The 17,605-nt window shown below is 44.9% G+C and overlaps 1 protein-coding gene across 1 annotated transcript in view; it reads right to left on the bottom strand.

The window, feature by feature from the left end:
• Nucleotides 1–201: 201 nt before the first annotated feature.
• Nucleotides 202–17,605, bottom strand: part of SLC16A2 (solute carrier family 16 member 2) — a 127,441-nt gene continuing 110,037 nt past the window's right edge. Inside the window, exons 2-6 of the mRNA XM_078064357.1 lie at nucleotides 13,640–13,784; nucleotides 9,603–10,053; nucleotides 8,468–8,611; nucleotides 4,429–4,657; nucleotides 202–2,757 (exon numbers count right to left, since the gene is read on the bottom strand). Of these exons, the coding sequence (XP_077920483.1) occupies nucleotides 2,537–2,757; nucleotides 4,429–4,657; nucleotides 8,468–8,611; nucleotides 9,603–10,053; nucleotides 13,640–13,784 (1,190 nt within the window). The 3' untranslated portion in view covers nucleotides 202–2,536. The remainder of the gene's footprint in view (nucleotides 2,758–4,428; nucleotides 4,658–8,467; nucleotides 8,612–9,602; nucleotides 10,054–13,639; nucleotides 13,785–17,605) is intronic.

The following is a 17,605-nucleotide window of genomic DNA, read 5'->3' on the forward strand; positions in this document are numbered from 1 at the left end:
AGAGCTCCCTAAAAATCTAATCCTGAAAAGTCCGCCCAACTCCAAACCCCCTATAGATCCGTTTCCAATTTCTGCTCTTACAGAGAGTATAGACTCTGGCATAAATTTTATTTGAAATGAGATTTCAGTTTTGAAACCAAACTTCCTGCTGTTAACTAGGTTAAGACTATTTCACCCTGTAGGCAACACACATACCAAATCTAGATTTTTAGATCTGTTTATTTTGTTCCAAACCTTTTGAGGATTTAAATGTCCCAGATCTCAAGCTCCCAAATTTTGTTCGTTCTCCTAGATTTAACTGTGGTGCATTAGAGGCTGCATCCTACCCTAAATATTAATACTGAGCTGCTTTCACCAACCGACATTCTCTCCAAAAGCACACAAGCTCACACATGTACATGCACATATGTGGAAGAAGTAAACTGACACCCCACTATGTTATGTGACAACTGATAGGGCAGATTTGGGACCTGTGAATGTCTTTCCTTCATCTGGAGAGAAGTGGTTGGCAGCCTGATTTTTAAGAGCTTTCTTCACCTTGAACAACAAAGGAGGCCCTGCAGACCTGCCCTCCAATGATTTGGTGGGGGAGGGACAGGAAGAATGGGCACAGGGGCTTTATTGCTCCAACATTTTCAGTGGTCTCTCCTTGGAGTTACAAGGCTCCTGGGGCTCAGCTTCTCCTGTTCCACTGCTGTTTAAGCCAGGAGGATAGTAATTAGGCCCCTTCCTACCCACAGGGCTAAGAGCCAGTGAGTTTTCCTTTGGGAAGTTGATAAAAGCTGGACTAGGACCAATGGAGGGGGCATAGGACTTTGGCCTTGAATGAGGCCATCATAGGCCAACCATGTCCCAGCTGCCTGTTTGTAACGGAAAATGTCATGGTTAGGGACCACTGTCTTCTTTGGAGCCTCTCACAGGCAACCTCATCCTCCTGGCCCTGGGTGGCCCTGGCTTAGGGTGGTAAGTCACTGTTAGCTCCAAGTAACAGCCAAGGATGCCTGACAAAAAGGTGATGAAAGATTAGGGTAACAGGAGCACAACAGACAAAGGCCCAGAATACAGAGAAAGAGATACAAAGAGGCCAAGTAAGGAGAGAGGCTGATCTCCTAAGGAGGTGAGTTGTGCTAGCTTGGACACAGCCTCGCTGGGAATGCTCTTCAGTAAGAGTGTTGCTCAGAATCTGAGCATAGGGAAGCATCTGGCACCTATTTCAGAAGGATTAAGATGGTCCAGAGCCTACTTTCCTGGCACCTTTAATGCCCACTAAGCAGAGTGGCTCAGGATACCCAGCGTGGGAGACATATTGGGTGGTAAAGGTTAAGATGGTTTCCTCTTCCTAAAAGAAATTGTTAAATCCTACATGTAGCTCCTGCCTCGACCTTTTGGGGATCCAGGTTGGGAATGGGATTTTCCCTAAAACAGCCCCTTTCCCACCCTGACCAGGTGGAAATATTAACCTATCATGACTAATGAGAGATGGAGAAGTTGGTCCTTTGCCAGGTCAATAATTATTGCCCCTCCCCCAACCATACCCTCCCCCATCATCAGTCCTCCTCTGCCTGCTGAGATGAAAGGAACTTCTTCACATTTTGACAGGTGAATACACAGATGGGGAGCTGGAAGTGCCTACAGGTTAATGCACTGGCCTGGGAAACCTGTAAAAATCAGTGAGTGGAACTTTATGGTGTTTAAATTCCCTTCCCTATGTGATATTTGACTCTTCCAGTTTATAATTATAGCAGCTTGAGCCAAAAAGTGAGATGTGGCTCAGCCTGAGATGAGTGGAATTGATGATCATGTTAGGGGTGGGCTAGGCCAAGGTGAGGCTGATTGCCCCAAGCTCTAGGTCCCTTCTGTCTTCAAGCACCCATGCATCTATGACAGTCATAAAAAGAAATAGAAAAAGAAGCAGTAAAGGAAAAAAGAAAAACGAAGAAGGGAAGAAGGAAGCAGACTGTTAACCAACTATATGGTAGGGAGGCTTATTTGTACACTTTTAAAGTGATGTCACCCATAGCTCTTGGGAAGCCACAGCCCTCAGCGACTGTGAAACTAAGCAAATCTCCTTGTCTGATTTTACCTCTCTGCCCTTTCTCTGCCCCCTTACCAATGGCTCCCAAGGACAGATGGCAAGGAACTCCTGAGCACACAGAGGCTTGGGTCTTCCCACCAGGTTCCTAGGGACACGGTAGCACCTTTGGAAGTTGCTTTTAGTGGGTGACTAGCAAGCTGGGGCCGGGAGGTACCATCTCCAGGTATTAGAAAGTATATGGAGATGTTCCAAAGGCCAAGGGGGATCCCAAGCTTTCCTAGATCCTGAGAGAAGGACCCTGGCAAGTTTAAAGGCATTCACAGGGAAAATTTGGTTAATGAGTTTAACATGAGCTTTGGCTCCAAGGGGCTGGTCAGGTGGCTGAACTGCTGTGTGTGCATGTTTGAGAACAAGTGTGCTGATGGCAAAAATGTAAATGCTGAGCAGGGTGGGGTGAAGGGAAAGGGTTGGGGAGGAACACACAATGGCAAGGAAAATGCATTAGATTGGTTCCTCAGGGATGGGGGAACCCGGCAGCAGCTCCCCATTGGGGTCTGCATCAGGGGCCAACATCTTATCCTTGCTGGAATCCCTTTGCTCTTTCTTGAACATCCTTTGATGCATCAGAGGTACGAAGAAGAGGATTATAGCCCCAATGATGGGGGGCACACCAGCAAAGTAGAAGGCCACATGGTAGTCCCCAAAACAGTTGCGGAGGAGGCCTGAAACAGTCAAGAAAGACAAGTCAAGTTCAGCTTTGCCCTCCTGCCCAAAGGTGCTCTCTGCCTCTTTCAGGGGCCATAACAATGCCTATCCAGAGAACCTTGACCTGCACTACCTTGACCCAAATCCCCCCTCAATTTAAACATTCCTAGTGAAAAAATAAATAAATAAAACCTCCGTTGCAAAGTCAGGTGGCTCCTCCCTGAGGTAATGGGGCTGCAGGCCCTTGGGGTTAATGCTTATTATGAAAGGGGCTAATGAAGCTTCTCTTAAAGTTCTTCATTTTTTTCACTTTCATGAAGCTACAGCTTAACTTCCAGTCGCTCCTAGGTATGGAGTTAGGAGGGAACCTAGTTTAAAAGAGTTCCACAAAAGATGGCCAAGCCTTGTCTTGATTCATAGTGATATACCCTTCAACCCCCAACTTAGACTAGAGTATTCTTGTGGAACAGTTCAGCTAAGTTCCTATTTTCTCTTTCTCTGAAGCTCCCATTTACCCTGAGAAGGCTATATATATATATATATATATATATATATATATATATATATATATTCTTCATCCCGGTTACAGTTATGGTTGGCCCCTCTGGGTTCTTATAAGTTGCCAATACCATGAATATGGTTGGCATGGTATGCAAGGATTCCCCTGCTTGCCTTCAGAAGCTAATGTGGCATACCTCATAGTAAAGATGAGCCCAGAAATACTACTGAGGAAAGGCAAGTAAACCTTTGGCTGCTTAGATGGTAAGAAAAGTAGAAAGAGTTGTGGATTCTGGGATCCACCTCTGGGATCAGAGGCTGGGAGGAGGCTCCCCTCTCCCAGTGAGCAGTGTGGCTATTGCACAAGGGCCTGGGTGGAAGCTTTTGTCACTGTCACACAGCATGACATGCCCTTGCAACGCCTTACACAGAATTGGTGTTCAAGGGATATTTGTTGAGTTAGCCCAGTTGGCCAGCCCAGAGAGGCTAGCCCATGAATCAGTATTTTCAATAAATCCTAAAGAAAAGAAATGGAGTTCTCTTTTCATTGGTTTTTCTTTGTTTCCTATGTTCCTTGGGATATCAACAATGCCCTTCTTGGAGAGTGGAGAAGGAAACTGGGAGTACTGAAGGACTGCAGGCCAACACTTTGCCTGCTGCCTGCTGGAAGTAAGCTTCACTGGCTCAGTCCTGGGATTTGGCTTTAATCAAATCTCTTCTACAGGCTCAGTTCAGAAGCCAATGGAGAAGGAGGGGGGATCTCTAAGCCTTAATAAAGCTGGGGTCCACTTTCTCTTCTCTTCCTGCCCAACTACCTTGCAAATAATTCCTTTCCTATAAGAGAGAGAGAGAGAGAGAGAGAGAGAAGATACTGGACCAATAGAATGATCAAGAAGGCCAAACCCATTTCTCTCTCTACCCTCTTGGAATCAGCCAGGCTGTCTAAAATAAAACCCCACTGAAACGGATAGAGAGCCATGAAAAGCCCATTCCCAAAAAATGAATCCATGCACATATACTGTACTTAGCCTCTTCCACCAATAGTGGTAAGGGGTTTCATGCACTCTAACAAGGCTGCTTAAATAGAAAATAAGAGTAAAAGGGACTTCAAGCAGAGGTGCTCAGGATTGCTAGGGCCCAGGGAAGACAGGACTCCCCCACTCATGCCCTCCCTGTAATATCAGCCTCACCTGCAATGGGGGGCCCAGCAATCATCGGCAGGGCCATCATGCCAAGGAGGTAGCCAATTGCCTGTGAGGCCTGCATTGGGCCCACCAGCTCAAATGCGATGGGGGCCATGATGGTGATGAAGAAGCCATCACACAGGCCCAGGAAGAGGCAGACAACGATGAGGCCCCCGAAGCCCCGGCATAGGGGAATCATCATGGACATCAGGCCCAGGAGCAGGAAGGAGATGACCTAGAGGAGCAAGGGCCTTAGGTCATGTTGTGCTTGTCAGTCAAGACCACATAGCAAATCATATCTCCTTTCTCAGGGTTTCATTTCTACCATCTATAAATTGGAACGGGGGCTGTCAACAGAGAGCAGTTAGGCTAAATACTTACTTAGGCCCCTTCTAAGTCCTGCACTGAAGGATTCAAGGTTTTTAAGAGAGCTCCTGTTTAACTGTGATTCCATCGAAATTTTTTTTAAAAATTAGGGGGTATGGCCCCTGTCCTTAAGAAGTTGTCTTTTCACTGGACTCTAAGCTAAAGGAAATTGCTGTTGTTCTGATCTTGCGTTTGGCTGCCCCAGGCATTAGGGTCAGAATCAGACCATGCTGGTGTTCTCAGATCCAAGATATGGGAGAGGAAGGGAAGGAAGTGAGGATAACTTGGATGATGATTAGATGGGGGCATGAATGGAAGTCACAGCTTCCTGAAATGAGGAAGGACCCAGTGCCCATTTATGTGGGTGGCTGCTTTTAGAAAACACATTGTCATGAAGGAAACCATTGGGAGGTTCACCCAGGTTCCTTATGATTTAGGACATGGGACACACCACCATCTCAGATAGCATGGCTGTGGGGTCCTCTGGACTTGGCTGGGCACCATGCAAAGGGCAACAAAGGGGACTTTAAGGAGAACCAAGACACTAGGAGGGGTTCTAGGGAGCCTGAAGCCAGCTCAGGGGCATTGACTAGCCACTGGGCTTTCTTTGGACTGAGCAAATTGACTCCAAAACAAAGAAACTGCCTTTCCAAAGGCTAGTTTTTCCCACTCAACAGAGAGAAGAGCAACTGGAAACACAGCTGGTCTTTTGATTAAGGTCATCCGCAACCTGTGTCAGTGAGCCAGACTGAAGACCAGGGCTGTAGGCAGAGAAATAAACCCCCTCCTCCCACCCACTCTAGCCAGCAGAGCCAGGTCATCCCAGGGTCAGGGCTAAGACCTGATCCGTTTACCAAGTCCTTGACAGGACCCAGGATTTTCTAATCCTTCACACAGGCAGGGAAACTTACCCAAGAAGGGTAAGTCACCACATCACCACATAGATGGGGTAGGAGGGTCAAGGCTGTTTCAAACCCTGAAGATTTTCTGTGTTGTATTGGCAGTGGGTTTGCTAGGTTGATCAGTTGGGTTTTAGAGAGGATAAGAAATGTCCTGGCTGTGCCATCTGAGGAAATCTCTTTGTTGGAAGATTTTTGAACTTTGCCTAGGCTGTTTTGGGATACCTAGGTGGAATCTAAGAATAAGAACCCTGATATCCCAGTTTCTCCTCTAGGAGATTCATGCACAACTATAAGATAAAACAAGACCCACCTATCAACCAAGTCATAATGGTATGGCAGTTAAGAGTTAATACCATTATAAAACACAAAGGACCCCATTAACTGATTTCAGTCATCTGTCATTACTACTAATTTTATCTAGCTGCCTGTTAACATCCTCCATGAGGCCTTGCCAAGTTTAGAAATTAAAATCCCTATTTGAACTGAGAATCAGACCTCAAGAATTGGCCCAAAGTGAGGTTGTCCTGCAGGTTGTCACCGTTTCTTTCTAACAGACTGTCCAGGGGCTTGATGCCAGATACATGTGTCTGGGTCTTTGCCAGTAGTAGGAACCACAGGGTCTAGTGGATATCTCTTCAGAATCTGAAGTTGTATACACTCCTTTCTTCTCCCAGGCCTATACTCCTACATCTGACCCAGGGAGAAAGTGAGGCAAATTCCTGTGATGGAGTATCTTGAGTAGCTCAAGAGAAAGAAGTTTATCCATGTCTTGTTCTCTCTGCCTGAGACATTTGCCAGCAAGATGAGTTTGGACAAATCACTTTCCCTTTCTAGGCCTCAGTTCCTCAATTTGTAAAATGAGGGAGTTGGACTACAATTGATAAAAATATATTTTAGCTATAACATTCTAAGATTATTTTGTATTACTCTAAGTGGTAAAACTGGGTCAAGTAAGACTGGAAAAGGGGAGAGAAGGTGTTGGGTAGGTAGGGGGAATGGTCAGCAGAAGCCCTAGGCCCTAAGTCTAGTTCTGCTTCTGACTAATCAATGCCTCTACCTCCCCTGGAACTCCCTCTGCACAATAGAAAGCAAAAGCTGATTGGGCCCTATTTCTCTCCTAGGGACTGTGGTGAGAAATGAGCTATATGGCTAGGCAGGGGCTGCTTCTTTTCCTTAAGATAAAGTCCTGGCCAAATGCTAGCTTACCCTGATTTCCAGCACGGTTAGCATCTTGGAGCAACTGATAATGACAGGGAAGACCTGCCGGGGTGGCATATGGAAGAGGCTGAAAAAGCCACACATTCTCCTATGCAAAAAGCTACCCAGATAAGGCACTCGCTGATATTTGCACAGGAATTCAGAATTTCATAACTGGTTTACCTCAATCACAGTCTTTTGAGTTGACTTCAGTCAAGTCATTTATCTCTGGGACATAGCTCTGCCATCCATCATTTAGCGTAAAGTGGAATATGAGAAAAGTGCTACATATGAATTCAACTTTGCCATGACTATATGAGTCTTTCCCTCAGTTTCTGTATAATGAGAAGTTGGACTGGATGAACCATAAGGGCACCCCTAGCTCTGACAAAGCAGATTCACCAGCTTTTGCAAATTTAACACAGAGTTAAACACAACAGAAAACTTGAATCATATTCTTGTCTAAGACATCTGAGAGTATTAAGGAAAACACTTGGGTCTGTCAGAAGACAGAGAAATCCCGACTATGTCAGGGCCCCTTGGAAAGGCTTTTAGGGCTTTACCAGGAGAGTCAGAACTCAACCACCTTTTTAATGGATCATTTGTGACCGCATGTTTTGAGGGGCTGCTGTTGCCCCTTCACAGGGTTCCACATTCATGTACATTCTGGTAAACCCGGCTGCAGGAGCAAAAAGCATGAACAAGGTCAGAAAGGCAATACTGCTGCCAGGTAGACAAAGAGACAGCTTCAACAGTAGTCTCAAGCCAGACCAGAGCCCAATTCACACAGAAAATGGCCTTTCTAGCATCTAGGTGGCTACTGCCCACAATATGAGGCACTGTGTTACTGTCCAAAGGATTAAAATCTTGCATGGCTCTAACATTTTTTACTTCCCAAACCCTGGTCACACCTGTCAAAAGAAATTTTGATCCTCGCCTGCAAGGTGAGATAGGAAAGGTGAGAATTATTCTTATTGCACAAATGAGGAAAGTGAGGCCCATAGAGGGGAAGTAAGGTTATGTTTTCTGGCACTTTTTTGGTGTCCATCAGGAAGATAGCATTTGAGAGCCGATGCCTGGTACAAGTGACCATGGAAGTATAAGGAGTGAATGGCTTGAACCTGGACTTAAAGGAGAGAAACACTGGGCCACAGAATACTACAGATGCCCAAGACCTTCCAAGAGAGTATGGGAGAGCAAGGAGATCAGTCCTCAATGGGGACAACATCTAACTCCTGGCCTCAGTTTCCCTATTTCAGATGGAAGAGCTATTATTAATAAATGCTTTCTTTGAAAGTGTTCTTAGAGTTTCCATTTACACACTCCTCTCACTGGATCCTCACTCCATCTTGATGAAGGAAGCAGAACAAGGATGACAGTCTTCAGTTGAAAGAAGGGAAACTGAGGCTCAGAGAATTTGATCGACTTTCCCATGTTGAACAATAAGCTCGTGTCAAAGCTGGGGCCCAGGGCACAGTAATGACACAACCTACCATTCTATCCCAAAGGCAGGGGGTTACCTAGCATCTGTGGCAGGCCCTCCCCACACTACTGTGGTAGGGCAGGGTGGTCACACTCACCTGCAAGTAGATCTTCTTGAGTCCAGGAATGGAGTCACTGACACGGCCTGACACAAGGCGCCCAAGGCCTGAGGTAGCCCCAATACACACCAAGAGCACCCAGGTCTGTTTGATTTCCAAGAACTCCTCCTCCACATACTTCATCTGAAAAGCATAGCACCAGGACCCCCAGGGACAGGAGGAAGAAAAAGAGCTGACTGGTTAACTGTTTGCATATCCAAGCGCCTCTACTGCTTACTTTCCTGGACCATGGCAAGAGCTCCCTCCCCTACAACCCCCTCCTTTGTAGCCCTAGCTCCAGAACAAGTTTCTGGCTGCTTCTAATTGCTTAAAAGGCTTCGTATGCCTTGGCTCTTTGGATTCTGGGCTTCTGAGCAATAGCTGAGGGGAGTGGGTATCTCCAAGCCCCTTCCAAGCCCTGGCAGGACAGACTACAGACAGCCTTAATAACTAAGAAAATCCAAGGGCTCCCCCCAAATCTCCCCATTCCCTGACCCAGAACTGATAGCCTGGGGCAACAGCAGGTCACCAGGGGAGAAGATCCACCAACTTCCACATAATGCTTCCAGAAGTGTGCTTTAAGAAACATGAGGTCTATGGAAGATAATAACTGTACTACAACTGACAGTTCTGTGGAAGTAGAATTTGGGTGGATAATGGTTAAATAAAGCTAAATGGATTTCTTTTACTGCTGGATTTTTGGTACCTTTAAAAGATTGCAACAATGTGAAGCTAGAAATATTGATTATATGTTGATTCCTGAACAAATCATTTGACCACAAAGACCGGCATTCCATAGAACACACTCTTAGGAAACCCTATCCTTGGGTCATCTGGGCCAGTCTTCCATCCCAATGATGCTTATCTTCTCCTGAAAACCTATCATCTAGATTTATCAGTGGGAACCCCACTGATAAAGCATGGGCTTTCCCCTAAGGAACTCTACCCTTTTCCCATTGAGGTTTTCCCTCAGTCTGTTCTTTCTCACTCTGCATCTCTTCAAACATTGTTTGGTCTCTTTTTCCAAAGGTCCCAGGTCTGCCCTTTCACTGTCCTTCACCCCTACCCTCTGGACCTCGGGCAGGCTAAGGGCAGCTTCTTGGAGGTAAGGTGGGTCCACCCTAGTATTCCTTACCAGGTGTACATAGGGAACGAAGTAGCCAAGGGCAGCAGCAGCAATCCCGAAGGCCCAGATGCGGTAGGTACGTTGACGGAATACTCGCATGTTGAAGTACTTTCTAAGTTGAGACAGAATGCGTTGGCACAGGGTGCGGACACCTCTCTTGTTTGGGGTGTCCTGGGAACTGGGTAGGAGTGGCCGGTAGGTGAGTGAAAGCAGCGTAAGAATAAACATGAAGGTACTCAGCACCTGGAAGGTTTGGGCGAGCTTGATCTTAGCCCCCAGTGTTTTGATGAGAAGAGGAAAGGATATGGAGAAGATGCTACTCCCAGCAGACACCACACCATTGGCCAGACCCAGACGGCGTTGGAAGTAGTGGCCCAGGATGACGAGAGATGGCTGAAAGGCGAAGGAACAGCCACAACCAAAGAGAATCCCATAGGTGAAATAACGCAGGCTTAGTGAGCTGTGGGAGAAACACCAAGAGCTATTCTCAGCAGCCTGACCAGCAATCCACCTGCCCTCTCCCATCACCCTCCTGAGACCTGCATACCCCCACCATAACCCATAACCCCACTTACCACTGACCCTCAGAACAGACAAAGAACAGGACTTTCTTATCCCTATTTTGCAGATGAGGAAACAGAGGCTCAGAGGAGTAATTTACCCAGTGTAGCATAACTGGGGATCAGCAAAACTTGGATTTGACTCTAGGTCTGCATGACTCTAGTTTGAATCATAGTACCCCATCAAAGAGAATTGCTCAAAAGAATGCCAGAACCAACCTATGCAATGGCTGGAGAAGAGGCTACAAGGAGTAAGTCAGGGCCTTAGAACAGTTTTACCTACTGCTCACCTAGACACCATGTGTAGGCTGGTAGCCAAAGCTTTATCCCAAGTAACAACAAAGGTCTGCAGGGAGCCAAGATCCTGGAAGGTCAAGATCTTCCATGGGACTCTACTATCCTTCTCTATGCTCAGGGCCCTTCATATTTCAGAAAATGGCTGGTAGTTTCCTGAGAAACCTCATCCCCAACCCTACCCAAGGTCTGGATATCCCAAGACCCTTTACTCCAGACCCTAGATGATCTCCCTGGGGATCCTGAAGTAAGGAGTCCCTTTAACTTCCAGAGCCTGGCTCCTGTTTGCTGGACATGGTATGGCTTAGCCTCCCAGAGCAGCCTGGCTGCTTGATGAGAAGTGGAGCCTCAAAGAAATTGTGGGCCTGGCCAAGTAAGACAGGTTCTGGCTTAAAACTCTTAGGTTCTGCTGTGGCCATAAGCCTCTGTAACAGAAGGCAAAGTGTCAAAAGAGAAAAGGCCATGGGAAGGTCAGCATGGCCAGCCGTCTGCCCTTAGACAATATTGGCACAACCTAGTGAAGAATTTTGTTTTCTTTTTGAAGCTTCCACATATTTTGCAATAGTTCTTATCTGACCATTTAATTAACTAATACTCTCTATGGTCAGGCAGTTGCTCTCCATAGATGGACTCAGTCCTCATACAGCAAAGGATTAGGCCTCTGCTATAGAGATGATGTGGTGTTAGCACTCATGATTCTAAGACAACTATATCACCATTGCTTTTCTTTATTTTTATTTTTATTTTTATTGAAATGTTTATTTAAATTCCAGTTAGTTAACATACAGTGTAATATTAGTTACAGGTGTACAATATAGTGATTCAACACTTCCATACAACACTTGGTGCTCATCCCAACAAGCTTACTCCTTAATCCCCATCACCCATTTAACCGATCCCCCAACCCACTTCTCTGGTAACCATCAGTTTGTTCTCTATAGTTAAGAGTCTGTTTTATGATTTGCCTCTCCCTTTCCCCCCTATGTTCATCTGTTTTGTTTCTTAAATTTGACATATGACTGAAGTCATATGGTATTTGTCTTTCTCTGACTGACTTATTTCACTTAGCATAATACTCTCTAGCTCCATCCATATTGTTGCAAATGGCAAGATTGCTTTTCATCTGCTTATATTCACTGGATATGAGCAAAAGCTTTAGTTTTAAAAGGGTTGCCTCCACTTGGAACACATAGCTAAGCCAACTGCTCCTCTTCTGTCAGATTTTTGGGGATTGGCCTGGTCTGGGGGCCTTGTCTAAGGGAGAGGAGTTAAGAAGGTCTAAGGGAGACCTTCAAGGAGAGGTCCAGTGGGGGCAAAGCATGGGATTTAGTTCAGAGTGCTGTCTGATAGATCTATTTCTAGCAGGGCCTCAAGACAGGAAGCCCCTGCATAGGCTTGCCAAGGCTTCCCCAGCCCTGCCTACACTCTGTCCCATCTCATGCCATCTAAAGGAACTCAGAACCCTGATTCAGACAACAGGAAGGATGACTTAGAGTGCTAGCCACAAGCAGAACCATTTTTCCACTGGACACGAAGCCATCCAGAAAGTTTCTTGGCTCTAAAGATGTTCTTACAGAAAAGGCAAAGGGGGTGGGGAAGTGCTTAGGGGCTGGAGAACAGAATGCCTACTTCATTGTGCCTAAAGAAGAGTGCCAGAAAAAAATACATCCGAGCTCCTTCCCCTTCTGTAACTGAGCCGATGTGTACTGGAAGAGAAATGGGATCCGTATGTTGCTAATTTGTTTACACTTTGCTCTGGTCTGCATTAAAAAACAGGGCTCTGCTGTGTAGTGCTGAGACTGGAGCCACTTCTGAGGCCTAGCTCCTTCCCTCAAGGGGCCAGGCACCAGCTTGCTGAAGGCAAATGAGGCCAACCACCAGAGGGATCCTGAAAGGCTTTGGGAGGGGGGGCTGCCGTAGGAGGGCTGAGCACATTCCAAGCAGGACGTGGTTTTCCCCTCCTCTGTCCCAGTTGGATGGGACCAAGCCAAGAAATCATTGTAGGCCGTATCCAAGCTCTGCTGGAAGGTAGGCTGGGTAGCCAGAAATGCTCAAGTCATAAAGAAAGCTGGCTCCCTCTCACAGGGCCCAGTTGTGGCAGAACCCAGTTATCATTCTCCACTGCGAGTGGAACCTTAGGCCTAGAGAGTATAACCATAGTCCTTCTCTGGTGAGCCAAGATCAGAAAGCAAGTCCCTGACAAGTTAGCCATGTCTCCAGGCCAGCATTGTCATACACCAGCCCAGGCAGATTGGAAGTAGGAAGTATAATAACTTCCAAAGTGTCTTTGGCAGAAAGTCAACAGACTTCTTTAGGAGTCCCATATTCCTCAGGCCATGGTGGAAGGTTTTTATTTCTCCCCTCCCCTGCAGACATGCTTCTGCAGGGTTGGCAGAAAGAAACCAGAGAATGAACTTATAGCCTGCTTCTTGCCTGATACTGCCACGTTTTGACAGTAGGACCAAATGGACCAGAGTTTGAGGTTAGCCTAGGCCTAGGTGGGTAGCTGGGTGCTAGGTCTAGACCCCCAGTGGGGGATGCTGCTAAACATCCCTTCTCATGCCCAAGACATGGTCTTTTTTCTTTCACAAATTATCCATACATTGGCAGCCAGAAATACCTGAAAAGGAGCCAGAAATGCTAAAAAGCCTTGGGTTCAGCTGACTTCTTTTCCAATATAAGATTCCCTCAGGAATCTTGTAAGGTAGGTGTTTCACATGCGTTCACTCCAGAAGCTCATTCCCAGGAAGGCAAGTGAGGTCATGAGTTGTGTGGCATATTGAAGGGGAATAGAATGGCAGAGCTGGAAGAGACCTGAAAAGACTATCTGGTCTAATCCCCTCATGTTACAGATATAGAAACTGAGATGGGGAATGGTACTCATCATTGAGTGGCTATAGCCATTTAGTGGCCAAAACTGGACTTAGGCCCAGCTTTATGAACTCCCAAGCTTAGGCTTCTCCCACCACTTTGGAACTCTGGGGTCCTCTTTGGGGATATTGTATACCAATGTGTCCTGTAGACCCTACCTAGATGAATCCCATTGGACAATGATTCTCAGGAGCAGGGTCTTTGAAGAGCCTACATGGAAAGGGCCACAGCGGATTCTGCAATGAGAAGTGTCCCTAGTTGAAGCCCAGAAAGAAGCCAACCTTCAGCCTTGAGCAAATGGCCAGCAACTCCTAGCCTTACCTGGTAAAGGAGCTGGTATGGAGGCCTATGAAAGCGACAGCAGCCCCTGCAGTTGCTGTGATTCGGCAGCCCAAACGATCAGTGAATATACTCACAATGGGAGAGCAGAAGAAGATCATGCCCATTGAGAGGGCTCCTACCCATGCTGCAGAGAAAAGAAGCACAAAGACAACTTAGCTTAACATGGTACCCAGTGATGCAGCTGGTATCTCAGTTCTTCTTCTCTGGCCTTTCACAGGGGACATTGCATTGGCCTCACTGCCATCCTGCTAGTCCCTAATGGTCAGAGAAGTTAGGTTGCTTCCATAAGCACCTGTAGCAGGGCAATGTGAGAACCAGGAGTTTAGTTAATAAGCACACCTAGAACTTCAGAGCTGGGGTAGGGGACCTTTAGAGATCAAGTCTATGATGGGATCTTCTAGCTAGTCACCACATGGCTGTACTACATTTCTCAGCTACTTTGGCTGTTTGGTATGACCATATGACTGAATTCTGACCAATAGGATGTGTGTTAAATAATATACACCACTTCTAGGCCAGGACCATAAAAAACTCCCATGAGATTTCTGCTTTCCTGTGAGCTACAACTGCAAAGTGACTTTGCAAGCCATGTATTAAGACTGGTAGAACTGCCATCAGTTCCGTCTGGGCCCCTAGATAACTACATGGAGCAAAGTTCCCTCTCCAATCTGGAACCCCTTCCCTGGACATTGCATAAGAAATAAAGAAACTTCTTTTTTTAAATTTAAATTCAATTAATTCACATATAGTGTATTATTAGTTTCAGAGGTAGAGTTTAGTGATTCATCAGTTGCATATAACACCCAGTGCTCATTCCATCAAGTGCCCTCCTTAATGCCCATCACCCAGTTACTCCATCCCCCCACCCACCTCCCCTCCAGCAACCATCAGTTTGTTTCCAATAATTAGGAGTCTTTCAAACTTCTTGTCCTTTAAGCCACTGAATTTTTGAGGGCCATTTGTTACAGCAGTTAAACCAACATAAACTAAAACAAAAAGATTCCTCCACTACCATTTTACTGATAAACAGGCCCAGAAATGTGAAGGGACTTACCAAAGATCACACAGCAAGTTAGTGGCAGAGCTGGGACTCAAACCCAACTCCTCTTATTCCTAGTCCAAAGTTCATTGTATTATGTCTTCTATTGGGATGAGTGAAGCTTTCCATAATTGGAGGTGTGCAAGCAGATGCTAGATATAAAACAGGGGATTCAAGAATCGGGATCAGATTTGGACTAGCCAACATTTTAGGCCCTTCCAGGCATGCTAAGCCAGATTTATAGCCTTAAGCATGTTCTACCTGGCTTCAGGGCCAAGGAGCATGGGAGTTAATTAAGCCTTCAGGAGCTAAGGTAAAGCTTGTGTTGGCCATTGGAACAGTCCTATAAAGATATTAAGACTAAAGAGCAGGGACGTCCACAGACAAAGGCCTCCTAGAATTGTATGAGGACACAAGGCAGATTTAGGAGCCACCCAGAGATTTCTAAGGACACTGTGCAAGAGGTCATGCAATCCTTCATCAGAGCCTATGTTTGGCAAATCCCTAACTCCAAACTCAAATAAAAAGAGTTTATTCTGTTTATAAAGGTTCTTAAGTGTCTGTAACAATCCTCACCAGGGAGGAAGAAATTTACCATTTTACTTAGATTCTTTCAGCCCATTTCCCTTTGCTTACCCCTCAGAAAGAAAGCTCTTTTTTTTTTTTTCTTCAAAAGCTGTTGTCAAGTTTCTTCTTAGGCCTCTTTTCTAGGCAAAATAATATTAGTTGCCTTAACTTTTTTCCTTAGCTTTAATTTCTAACTCCGTACTTTCAGAGCTCTCCTCTGAACATGTTCCAAGTCTTCATATCATCATCAAAAAGCATTCACTGAGTATCACCTGAGCAAGGTACCAGGACAGTTTCTGGCTCTCTTCGATCGTGGAACCCCAAGTTGGTCAGAGGAATGCAGTCTCAGTTGGGTCAAGGCTAGTCCACCATCTGTGTCTCTTATCTCAGTGCCTAAGAGGTTGCTCAGATCCCCACTGGGAATCTTTGCTTTGCTGGGGCACCAACTTGAGCCCTAGCTGCCTGGCTTCAAAAGTACTGGCCTGGGACAGCAGGAAACCTGAACTTTCTCATCACAATTTTACCTCTTATCTTGCAGTTTCACCTCTTATCAGCCGTGGGACCTTAAGCAAGTCACACAGCACTTCTCTAATCCTGTTCTCTTATCTGTAAAATGGGGATTAAAATTCCTGATGTGCCTTCCTCCGAGTTTTCTTTTAAATAATAATCAGATGTAATCATACTTAAGATAGCTTTATAAATACCAATAGTCACACCATATACAAAAATTAATGCAAATGGATCATAGGCTTAAATGTAAAACTTAAAACTAAAAAACTTACAGAACAGAGTGTAGGAGAAAATCTTTCTGACCTTTAGGTAGGCAAAGATTTCACAGAAATTAACAAAAAGTATGATCCATAAAAGAAAAACACTGATACATTAGACTTTATCAAAATTTAAAATTTCTGCCTTTCATAAAATACTGTTATCAGAATGAAAAAGCAAGCCACAGGCTGGGAAAAATATTTACAACACACACATCTGATAAAAAGACTGGTATCCAGAACACAAGTGTTAGTTGACTCTCATAACTCAATAAGAATAAAGCAAGCAATCCAGTTTAAAACATGGGCAAAAGATGTGAACAGACATTTCACACATATACACACACTATGAATGACAATTAAGCACATGAAAATATGCTCAATATCATTAATCATTCAAGAAATGCATATTAAAGCCACAGTGAGATACCCCTACATACCCACTAAAAAGGTTTTTAAGAAATCACAATGCCTACTACTGGAGAGGATGGAGAGGAACTGGAAATCTCATACACTGCTGGTGGGAATGCAAAATGGTACACCAACTTTGGAAAACAGTTTGGCAGATTCTTATGAAGTTCAACGTACAATTACCACATGACCTTGTAATCCCACTCCTAGGTATTTCCCCAAGATAAATGAAAACTTATGTTTACACAAAAACCTATACCTAGATGTTCATAGCAGCTTTTTTTGTTTTGCTTTGGTTCTTGTTTTTTTTTTAATTTTATTTAAATTTTAGGTAGTTAACATACAGTGCAATATTGGTTTCTGGAGTAGAATTCATAATTCATCATTACATACAACACCCGGTGCTCATCATAACACATGCCCTCCTTAATCCCCATCATCCGTCTAGCCCATCCCCAACCCACCTCCCTCCATCAACCCTCAGTTTGTTCTCTATCATTAAAAAAAGACATCCAGATGGCCAAACAGACACATGAAAAACTGCTCAACATCACTCATCAGGGAACTCCAAATCAAAACCACGATAAGACACCATCTCACACCTGTCAGGATGGCTAAAATTAGCAACACAAGGAACAACAGGTGTTGGCAAGGATGCGGAGAAAGGGGAAACCTCTTGCACTGTTGGTGGGTACGCAAACTGGTACAGCCACTCTGGAGAACAGTACGGAAGTTCCTCAAAAAGTTAAAAATATACCTACCCTAAGATCCAGCAATTGCAGTACTAGGTATTTACCCAAAGGATACAAAAATACAAATTCAAAGGGACACATGCACCCCGATGTTTATAGCAGCATTATCTACAATAGCCAAAAAATGGAGAGAGCCCAAATATCCATCGACTGATGAATGGATAAAGAAGATATGGCATATATATATACAATGGAATATTACTCAGCAGCTTTTTTTTAATAACTGCCAAAACCTGGCAATAACTCAGAATGTACTTCAACCAGTAAATGGATAAGTGGGTATACATTAATACAATAGATTACAACTCTGCAATAAACAGGAATGACCTATTGATAACAGCAAAAACTTCAACAATTCTCAAAGTCATTACATGAAGTTAAATAAACCAGACACAAATGATTTTATTTA

This window comes from Halichoerus grypus, chromosome X (genome assembly GCF_964656455.1).
Source record: "Halichoerus grypus chromosome X, mHalGry1.hap1.1, whole genome shotgun sequence".
Classification (NCBI taxonomy): domain Eukaryota; kingdom Metazoa; phylum Chordata; class Mammalia; order Carnivora; family Phocidae; genus Halichoerus; species Halichoerus grypus.